Source organism: Carassius auratus, unplaced genomic scaffold (assembly GCF_003368295.1).
Source record: "Carassius auratus strain Wakin unplaced genomic scaffold, ASM336829v1 scaf_tig00215156, whole genome shotgun sequence".
Taxonomy (NCBI): domain Eukaryota; kingdom Metazoa; phylum Chordata; class Actinopteri; order Cypriniformes; family Cyprinidae; genus Carassius; species Carassius auratus.
In genome coordinates this window covers 40,429-52,466 of record NW_020527955.1, presented here as the reverse complement: position 1 = coordinate 52,466, position 12,038 = coordinate 40,429, and the positions used below count along the sequence as shown (strand labels likewise).

At 35.0% G+C, this 12,038-nt stretch overlaps 1 protein-coding gene across 1 annotated transcript; it reads right to left on the bottom strand.

Annotated features, from left to right (window-relative positions):
• Window positions 1-491: 491 nt before the first annotated feature.
• Window positions 492-8,771, bottom strand: LOC113093815 (dehydrodolichyl diphosphate synthase complex subunit nus1-like). The gene is made up of 5 exons (XM_026259377.1): window positions 8,235-8,771; window positions 6,370-6,501; window positions 4,884-5,036; window positions 4,055-4,154; window positions 492-1,602 (listed from the first exon to the last, which is right to left on the bottom strand). The coding sequence occupies exons 1-5, from the start codon at window positions 8,581-8,583 to the stop codon at window positions 1,512-1,514; spliced, it is 825 nt and encodes a 274-aa protein (XP_026115162.1). The 5' UTR covers window positions 8,584-8,771; the 3' UTR covers window positions 492-1,511.
• Window positions 8,772-12,038: the final 3,267 nt, after the last annotated feature.

Here is a 12,038-nt window from a genome sequence, read left to right as displayed (position 1 = left end):
AGAAATAAATGACATTTTAAAACTTTCAAAAATAGCAGTCATTTTAAACTGCATTATTTCAAAATATTACTGTTTTTACTGTGTTTTTAATTTATAAATGCAGCCTTGGTGAGCCTGAGAGACTTCATCAGTATATTTCAGCAGTATATGTGAACCTAATGGACGAAAAGCTGAATCATAGGTAGAAGAATTATTTATGATGTAGCCAGCCAAAATACCAGCAGAATTCCCGTGACTGTTAGAGCATGTCACTACAAATGCCAAAGCCATGAGTTCAAGTCCCAAGGAACACAGTGAAAAAATACATAGCCTGAACACAAGTCACTTTGGATAAAAGTGGCAGCCAGATGAAGAACTGTCAGATGAAACACACACACGCACACACACACAAAAAAAGACATACCTGCCAAGTGTGAGAGTGAAACTGCAACAGAAAATCATTCCTCTTTTCGAGTTCACCTCAGAAGAATCAATGCCACTCTCAATACAACTACTGTTAAAGGATTCCAGTAACGTTTATTATACATTCACACTGGACACTAGCAAACCAACCCTTCCAATGGCAACCCATGAATTACATATTTAAGAGTTTTTGTGCTAAGCAGAACGATGAAAAGCCTGGGGGCATTTTATGAAAAAAAAAAAAAACAATCACGGATCTCACAAATTATTAATGTGAAACATTTCTGATGCATAGAGACACTGGCAGAGAAAAATAACAGACTTCTGAATGAAGCGATATTTACCGATGACAAATAAAAATCAAATAAAAACATAATTAGCACCAGAAGCCATTACGAACGGCGAGAGCTTTCGAGGGGAACGATGTAGAGCAATCAATTTACGCACTTAGAATAACAAACTTCAGGGCTTAAACGTTAATTATTGTCATTTGTGGCACGTACGTGCACATTCATACAACACAATTACCAATAAACACACATAACCATTTAAGAGAGCTTGTTATTCCTTAATGGGAGCATGACATTACAGTAAGACAGATTCGGCATGCAGAAGATCCGTCGAAAAGAAAGCTCTCGCACGTCTGAGTCGTCTGAAAGCAGCTGTGCAACTACAAGTGCATTTCTCTCTCCAAGGACTCTCGTTTGGCAAGACGGATGACTTTGTACAACTTCAGTGCACTTTTACAAACTGCCACCAATCCAAAGTGTCCAAAGATATGAGAAAGTAAAACCAAAAATGATGGTAAATATACACCATGTGGCTAACCAAGTTCCTTGAGCGACTGGCTTGCTGGTGGGCACATCGCAGGGTAGCGCTGGCATCCTTTTCTGAATGTACTCACTCATGAGAGACTCACACATACACAAACGCACAAGTATAATCACACACATACACACAGAGATGATCCAGGCAGAGCAGAGAAGAGAAGAGCAGCAGCAGTGGGTTGCTGGCGCTGAGGCTCCAGTGCTTGTACTGTAAACATGAAGAGAGGGACGGACCCCCTCCATCATTCAGTTCCTTCTGTTCTGCTCTCTGCGGACTCTTCCTCACTTGCCCAGCCGCTGCTCACACATCGCATAGCGCTGCAGAGCACCAAACAGGTCGTCGTAAGAGACGTCTACATGGGACGGCATGGAGCTACAGGAGGAGAGAAACTTTAAATTACATTGAAATAAAGAAAGACATTTAAAAACAGACAACCTCTCCTATGCTGACCAAGGGTGCATTTATCTGATCAAAAATACACATGAAAAAATTATGCACATAAGTATTGCAATTTAATAGTTGTTGTTTTTTTTAAATATTGTAAAACTTTTTTTTTCTGTGGTTTCCTGCAGAAATCATTCTAATATGCTGATTTGCTGCTCAATAAACATTTCTTCTTATCAATGTTGAAAACAGTGTTCACAAAAATATTAAGCAACAACTTTTTTTTTTCAGGATCCAAAAGAACAGTATTTAGTTGAAAATAATTTTTTGCAACATTATAAATGCTATTTTTGATCAAATTAATGTACCCTTGCTATACAACTACTCATTTTAGTCCAAATGCACACATTCCATTTTCGTGGAATGAACATAAGACGTGGTTTCCTCAGGGTAGCTGAGATGATATTATTAAAATGTAGCTAATTATATACTTGAAATGTAGGCACATAATTGTAAATCAATTCTGTGCAATCAGTTAAACTTTTATTTTAATTTCTTTAAAACCTCCCTGATTAACAGACTACATGTGTATTTTCAGGTACCAGACAAACACCATCCAAGGCTGAGAAGACTATGAAGAGCCAAACAGGGAATAATTATATAAAGCCTGAGTCTGATAGGTCTGATAAGTGATATGCACTAAATATGCTATAATTAATATAATACAATATCTGCACTGATACATGTATACATGATTTACAGGCATTCTGTTTTCTTTAAATAAAAAATCTTCTGTCTACTGGCATGTCTGATACTAAAGACAATTACATTAAGATGTAGAGAACAGCCTATATATTCAAGATTTGCATTTATATTTTCAGAATAACTATATCTTCATGAATTATATATTATATATTCAGACTTGCATTTACATATTGGAATTTACATTTATATATTCAGACTTCTAACTATATATTCAGATTTACTTCTATATATTAATTATTTACATTTATATACTAAGATTTTTTTTTGCATTTATTTATGTATGCATTTAGCAGATGCTTTTATCCAAAGCGACTTACAGTGCATTCAGGCTAACATTAATATAAAATATTAATATTTTAATTCAGAAAGGACACTTTAAATTGATAAAGTGACAGTAAAGATATTGCTACAAAAAAAGTTCAAATATTTTCACTGTTCTTTTAATTACCAAAGAATCATGAAAAAATATATATCATGGTTTCCACAAAAATATTATCATATTAGAATTTCATTACATTAATAAATTACATTAATTCATATATATATATATATATATATATATATATATATATATATATATATATATATATATATATATATATATATATATATATTAGTATACAGATCTTGATATTCTGCCCGTGTACTTTTTACATTGATTCAATTGTATTGTGATAAAACATTTTGATTTTCTACATTTACAGATTTTAAAGTGAATCAGTGCAGTGACACACTGCCATCTAGTGGAAGCTCAGAGAAACACAAAACCCGTACAGTGTTGAACAATGCAATTTTGCAATTATCACTGAAAAGGAAAAATACAGGCTTCCTTCTATATTCCTTCTATATATTATAATGGGTACAGCGCATTTATCATTTACAGTCTGATATGGTAAAAACTGGCGTTTAAAACAGTTAAGATTGAGTCTATCACACTGCAGGACGCTGACAATGGTTGTATGGTGCAATGCAATGAAAGTCTGCATGTGTGCCGTGATCTCACACTGCTGTTCACGTCATCACACACACTTCCAAAGCTTCCAGAGATAAGTGTGTCAGCATGGACAGGTTTAACAGTTAATCTGTGCTGATAATCATGCGAAAGGATTTAAGTAAACTCTCCAGGCAAAATGCCACCGTACACACTGACACACAGTGAACGTAATTATGTCAAAGCACACACTTCTACCAATCCCTCATTTTTCAACAGAAATTATTTTTGTTGTACACTTTTGCTTTATTTCAAGGTTTAAATTAGATTTTAAATTTAAGACATCTATTGTGGAGCTTTGAAGGCCACTGTATTTTAAAAGAACCCCATCTTCATCTTGTTTGAAGCATGAACTCACTTAATTTTCTTCCATGTCTTAGTCAACAAGATTGCATTTTGCATCTAGTAGGTGTATTTCGATTTAAGGCTATTACGATATTTGTACTGGAATTTTTTTGCAATGCATGCAGACATTCTGCTCCAATTTCAGACATTTTTAAGGCCTTCATTTGTGAATGAACAAATTAAGAGTTTAAGACGTGCAGAAAGGCAGAGGAAAGGACCAAAAAGAAGAAAACATCAAGTGTTCTGTACAAAGCAAAACACGTTTTATGGTTTAAGAACATTCCTGTATTCTGTACAGTTTATGCTTGCTCAATGACATCGATGCACATGCATACTCACATAATCTCTGTTAGTCTGATGTGCCAGGGAAGAAATCCAAGTGTGCTTTCCACAGGGCCGAACTTCAGCACCAGGTCTGGGTCTGGTATGTTCTTTGACTCTGCATGGGGGTGGGGGGGATGGGGGGGGGTGGACAGGCATCAGTGGACAAATTATTCTGAAGATGAATGAGAACACTACAGGCTGTTTTGGTAACTGAGAAAATGCTGGAGACAATACAAAAAGCGAAAAAGGTCCTAAATAACAGAACTATCTCTCAATACAACATGTCCAAATACAATAAATCATATAATTTATATTATTAATATTTAATCAAATGAAACAATATTCATAATACTGTCAATCTACAAGAGTGAGTTTAGTGAAACGGCTAAGTTTTATTTAATTGATTCAGTCACAAAAAAAAAAAGTCTATAAAGAAATCTATAAATATATGTAAAATTACCATATAAATAGTCCCATAAATCATTTCATAAGACCTTCCTTAGGCACTTTGAAAACATTTTTTTTTCTCCTTTTCTTCACTTGTAATCCCTATCGACATTCGTTGAAGAAAGGAAAATAATTGATCAGATCCTTTATTTTATTTATTTGTTAAAATACTAGGAAGCATTTTTAATTATGCAGAAATGATTCTTCTAATACAACCTGTGGTTGCACAATTTTTTTCAAAGACTAACACATTTGTCCTTAATCACTTCTATACATAATAAAAAAATTTAAGGCTCAATGCGGATTGCACTTTTGACTGGAATCAAATTAGAGGACTAAATGTCAGATTTATCTGCTGGTTTGTGCTAGTCAGCTAACAAACATGCTGTAAACGCACCTCTGAGTAATGAGTCCAACACAGTGACGTTAATGTCTTGGGATGTCTTTTCCTTCAGCTCAACGTCCCGGCAGAGCTGCTGGGCTGCCTGGACGATACTGAGCCGCCCATCATCTGGAGATAAGACCTTCACCACCGACTGACAAGAGAACACTATAGAAGACAGTAAAAAATGACTTGCATTTACATTAAGTAAAATATGGACAACATTTACAAAGACTAAAGCACCTGGGTGATGCAAAGTCTATGACAAGTGACTAAATATGAAGTCTTTCCATGAAAGTCAGATGTGTGTGATGAGACAGAGCTAAATACATCTTGTGAACAAGACTACACAAAGTTACAAAGCTGCTGATTTGGTACTTGGCAGATGTGTTTGAGGTATTTTGACAGCGCCGAGATTGACCGATTAAACTTTATTGTCTTCGAGGGCAATTCTTTGTGTAGACAGCAGTATACACATACACATACATATAACAACATATAACAACACAACACACAAATTACAATAAATCAATTAAAAACCTAATTGCAGCAGGTATAAATGAATTTCTATATTTATTTGATTTATACAAGGAGAGTTTAAATATCCGTCCTGAAGGAAGTAGTTGAAGAGAAATATTTACACACAAACTTCCTAGAAAACTGCTATAATAGAGTGTCCTCTAGGTTACAGTGTTTACTTTCATTTTACATAATATTTTTATGAAATATTTATTTATTTGTGAAAAATGCTGACATCTAAATGTATAAGCATCTTTCTTTTACCCATTTATTTTGTAATCCAATGTAAAATTTCTTAAATATTAATAATAATAATAATAATAATAATGTAAAAAATCATATCGGCTTTATATGGTCTATCGGCCCCCCTGCTTTCCAAGATATTGGCATCCGCTGTCAAAAAAACATATCGGTCAACCACTAATTATCATCAATCCTGAAAACAGTTGTTTTACGGACCACAAACTTTTGAAAAGTATAAATATGTTATGACATGAACAACTAGTCCAACTGTATGAGCAGAAAAGTACTTATTGAGTTCTAATATATCTATCTATCTATCTATAGATAGATAGATAGCTTAGGAGTAAAACAATAAGAAAAACAGGTTTTCCTATGTATAACTGTGTCACTCTGGATTGGGTTCCATATGATCCTCCAAAGAGGACTTGCTCAAGGCATATTTTGAAAAATAAAACCAATTCCTGAGGTCAGCAGAAATATTTTTTTTTTTTTACATTCTGACAAAAACTGCATAAAAGTTTATTAAAAAGTGAATTAACCTGCTTTTCCAAACCCAAGCCTTGAAAACAGATAAAAAGGTATAAACAACTAATCATTGTGATCCATTTCATAGATCATGAGCAAAAACCTTCAATCATACTGGACTAAATATTCTGATCCGACCTGTTTGTACAGGTGTCCACCCACAGTGGGTGTCTCAAACAAAAAGCAAGTCATTTTCTCAGGATTTGAGCCTCACCTTGATGCTCCGGTTTATCTGCACTGTTCTTCATAAACTCCACCGAGTATTTGGAACGGTCCATTCCCAAAAGCTCCTGCTGCTGTTTTAGGATCTCCTCCATGAGTCTAGAGTTATTCCTCCTGAAGACACCTGTAAAACAACATGTCCCACACCCATTAGACACTATAGTTTCAGAGAGAAACCTCCATATTCCTCATCCTTTAAAGTTGGAAACAACCATAAAACCCAGCTTATAGACTTCAGCATCTGTTATATCAGAAACACCAATCTAAAGATGTTATCAGCAACCTCACACTTTCAGAAGACAAGTTTAGATCCTCAAAACTCGAGGCTAATTGAGGAACATGTCACACTGAGAGAACTCAATTTGCTGAACTCGACAATGTAGTTCAAGATCAGTGGCTTTCAACGGGTGGGAAACAGTGCTGTTCTGACAGGGAATAATCACTGTTAAATAATAAAACACAATAGAGCAAAATTAATATAAGCATCAACTTTTAAAAGGGAGGAGAAACCACTCAACAGCTGACATCTTGTTTTCTTTTCTTCCTAAAATTACTTAGTCCACAGTGGAATGTATGAATAACGAAGGTAATTTCTTGGCACAAAAAAAAAAAGAAAAAGAAAAAGGATGACCTTTAATTGATGAATCACTATTGACAACATGATTCAGACCTCTGTTCACCCTTACCATACATTTCTCAGTTATAAAATATCTGTCAAAAGTTAGAAGCTAAATATTATATCAGACACTTCTTTACTTCCATTGAGAAATATATTGAGGTGAAAGAGACCAGAAAGATTGTTCAATTATAAAGATGAGAATAAAGGTCTGATTAATATGCACTTCAAACCCTTCAAAGGGTTCAAAGAAAACTAGGTCACACTTTATTTTAGGGTCCAATTCTTACTATTAACTAACCATTAACTATGACTTTTGCCTCAATTAACGCCTTATTTTCTGCTTATTAATAGTTTATAAGGTAGATGTTAAGTTTAGGGTATTGGGTAGGATTATGGATGTCATGCATTATATGTACTTTATAAGCACTAATAAACAGCCAATATGTTAATAATAGACCTGCTAATAAGCAACTAGTTATTAGTGTGAATTGGAACCCTATACTAAAGTGTTACCGAAAACTATTAACGAAAATAACGGTATTATTAACTCTAGTTTTATTCTTGAAGTCAAGGAATAAAAAGGTTTTGGTGCAAGTCACATGTTATTTATACATATATATATATATATATATATATATATATATATATATATATATATATATATATATATATATATATATATGTATTAACTTAAATTAATATCAATTTGTTAACAAGAGGTTTTTAATCATTTAAACATTAAATTAACAAACATACTAAAATATATATTTTAGCAACATTTTGTTTTATGCGTTTTTATAAGTACAGGTCAGAATGAGTATGTGGTTTCAATTTCACATAAATATGTTATGCTATTGCTAAATGACGAATGAACATTATTTCACCCATATTTTGACATTTTATTTTCACATAAGTCCTTAAGTAGACACTTTAATCAGTTCACTGTATATAAATTTATACAAAATCACATGTACGTTTAATTTGATACGGAAATAAAAATGGGACTTCTCGTCTTTGACCCATATAATGAACAGATAACCATAACCATACTATCCGACATCAATATCAGCGAAACAGGTGAAGCTTTGGCATAAAGGCAATCATATGTGAACACAAAGTAAGTTACTCCACCAATACATCAATTGTGTGCATTGATCTCTTTGCTCAAGTCATGGGTGTTGAAAAAACAGCATGTGACTGTCATTCACATCTCTTTATTCAATGCATAAGAATCTTACCTTGATTATCATAAACACTAACATATGAGATGCCTACTGCCATGCACCAGACCACTAGATTGGCGATGTCCGTGAACTGGATCTCCTCCTCAGTGATCAATAACCCCACATGAAGTGGCAGCTTCTCTAACGTCCTGCCATCGGCTCCCCAGCGAACCCGGCGGCTGGGCCGTTTGCCTATGGGTCCAGTCTTTTTCGGATTATGAAAGCCGAGGGCAAGGGGCAGTAACAATCCCAGTACGGCCCGTTTCCACCTCCAGATGTGGACTCGGAACCAGTCGAGCAGCGCGCGCTGGACATAGAGCAACGCGTGCAAAAACCGCCACACAATCTCATTCAGTAAAGCCATGCTTCAAGGTCTTTTAAACGCGTTCCAAGTTGAATGTGTCTATGGGATTCTTCATATTAAAGTAATCTGTGTACTTGGGAGCGACGTTCTATCGAAAAAAAATTGCCATTTTGGTCAATGCCAACACCGCAGCGCGACGGCTGCCATTTTTTCATCCTGCAAACCTTTCCACTCTGAACCCGCTGCTGTGTGACATGGAGCTCTCTGATTGGACGGCTGACAGAGCGTTTGCGCGTCACTCTAATCGCTGGTCTGGGATCCGTTATGACGTTTTCTTTGCAAGTGCTAAGGCAGGAGAAGAACATTTGACGGCTGATTTCAGATCAAAATAAATCAAAATTCACACTTGCGCGAAATAGTTAAATGTGATTGGCTTCTGTACTGGTAAACGGAATGTGCGTAAATCCTATTAAATGTCTATTCATTTGCCTATGAATATAAAAAGCTCAGTATTTTATGTTTACTTCGGATATACATTTCAGATTTTACTTAATTTAATAGAATAAAACGTTTTTTATAAAAAAAAAAAAAAAAAAAATATTATATCGTATTAGATGGAGTGTAAAAAATTATATAAATTATTAATATTAAATGAACACATTCAATATATTTATATATTATCAATTTAAATGTTACTATGACAAAAATGGCTTTTTATGATTTCTTTCTAGAGGCTAACGAAACAAAGGCATCTAATAACCATCTTTTCCAATACAAATACAGCTTATTTTATTTTAACGTGTCCATATCACTGATGGTGACCAAATTGGACAAAACACTACAAAAGTGATCATTTATTGTTCATTCTTTATAAACATACAGAGAGACAGAAAAACATTGCAGTTGTCTTCATATGTAAGGATTACATTTTCGAATCATAATCATCGCATTCCTCTATGTGTTCAGTTTTTCTCTCCAATAATAAATCCCTGGTCTGCTTCTCACAGATATCTTGTGCCAGTACATAAGCTTGCCATTCATCAAGAGATTCATGGACAGGCTCGCTGCAGAAATCAGGCCTGTGCCAAAAGGGCCTTTTTGACCTCAAGGAGTCCACAGCTGCACTGTCATGGGTTTCTATCCAAATATAGAAGTTTTAGTTTTGGTAGGTTCAGTGCAGGCCAGGTGGAGAGTTTGATTTAACATCTGCAGTCGCCTGAGAGGCTTGAGCTCACTTTTATGTATCGTATCAATGTTGTTTCCTTTCAGATGCAAACGGACCAGTGTCTCTAGGCTGGTATAAAAGAATATTAAAACAACTGATAAAAAAAAAAACAGTTATCAACAGTTATCAAACAGTTATTATTTAACCAATTAATCACATCATATTCAGTCTGATAAAATCAAAAATAAACAAATAAATGCAATATGAATAAATATAGTAAATGTGTGCATGCATAAATAAATATATAAATGCATTAATAAATGGGTAAATAAAATAAAAATAAAATGTTCATTACTTAACTTAAGTAAAATAAAACATGCAATAATTTGTTTTATTTCAAGTATAGTTGCCAAGGCAATGTTTCTCATTTTCATTTAGTAATGACTTGATGTACTAAAATAACTAAAATAAAACAATATGACTGTAAAAACTATATAAACTAAACAAAAAGGCAAAACATACCAAAATTACTAAAACTGAAGTTAAAATGAAAACAAGAAAATATTCATATGAGTCATTACTAAATATTAATCATATTAATTAATGTTAATATCAAAATGTTCAAATAAAATAAAAACTATTTTATTATTTCAATGACACTAAAAAACACAGACTGACTTTACTTCAGAGGAAATCTAATTAATATCAATATGTTAAGTAGAAGGACATAGCAGAAGGCAGATTCTATAGTGCTAGGCTGGTTGAATGTTGAATGCAGTTTCTCAGGGCATTGGCTAAAAAGTTTTGGATGGGGTCGTTTTCCAATAAGAGATGTTTCAGCAGTTTCATCTCTGCTAGTTGCTGACGAGACTTCCTGGATATTGTTTTGCCTGCAGTCCGTCCAGCTGTTCAAGTTTAGGGGTCAATCTAGCAGGCAGTATTCATAGCTGGTTTCCAACTTTCACGCAGAGAAATTAGACCGGTGAAGACCCCCGTCGACTGATACTAGCCTGTTAGAGTTGACAGAAAGGGTAATGAGGTTGTGCAGCTGGGACGTGTCATGATTCCTCAGTGATCGGATCTGATTACTGTCCAAGTTCAGATGAACCAGAGACAGAGGGACTTTGGTGAAGCGGTTTTAAGACAAATCTAATGTTTTTAGAAGCTGCAGTGAAGAGAAGAACACTGGTGATATGAAAGAGATCCTGTTACCTACCACAATCAGCAAATCTAGAAAGGGCAACCTGGGGGATCCATGTATTGATTTTATCTGATTTCCATCCAGATAAATACACTCAAGGTTTTGAAGCAATGTTAGGGTGTTTGTGCGCAAGGTGCTAATCTGGTTATTCTGGAGGTTCAGGACCCGCAGCTTCAGGGGCGACACTTGTAGGCTGTGAATCCTGTTGTGGCCCAGATGGAGGATTTCCAGGCCACACTCATTGGGGTTCTATATAGAACCATAGGGTTCTTTACTCAACTCCAAAGAACCTTTTATGCTAAAAAGGTTCTATAATGACAAGAAAGAACCCCTTTGGCACAAAACTTCCTATTATTCATTCATATATTACATTATTCTGCAACATTTTGTATTTTTAATTAAATTATTGTTTGTAGTAACTTATCACATTTTAATCATGCTGATTTTTGGAGAAAAACTGAAATGGCACTTGTGGCAGACTGGATAAGTTCCTTCCCCTGTAATTAGAACGACAGCCAGAACATGGTATTTGTGATATAAAGGCTGCAATTAGGCTACCTGGGATGCGTCATTTGCTAGCTCTGCCCTTGGTGTGTGTGGGTTCTGCTTAAAGGTATGTTGTTAGCCGTTTGGCTAATATTGTAAGAGCTCTGGCATATGAATTAACTTAATTCATTTATTGTAGCTGGAATTTCATCTGCTTTGCAGTGGTGTGTAAGGCTGCCATTATTCCCGGCTGGGTTTGAGTTCATTCATCTTCAAATAAACTGTTGAGAATTGTGCTGTGAGCAACTGTATAACTTGTGTCTCCTGATGACCAAAATCTGGTATGTATAGATTCACTCTTTATTAATGAGTGAATTTGACAAGTTAATATATCACTGTTTTAGCAGGACTATCTTTGGGAGCATTCCGTCCTGTTGGGGGTTGGGGTAATCACTTCCTTCATAAAACAGGATTACAACGACGTTGCTGTTTTGCTGTGTGTTTGTGTTTATTTGTCCTTCCCACTCCTCATTGTAGCTCCTCTAACTAACTCCACACTGTTCGTGTTGGGCTGGGTGCTTCGGCCTGCCCTCCATTCTAGAATTACCAGCTTTGTATAAGCATGTTTGCGTGGTTTCTTTGGTTTTGGAGTTTGTCTGTTTT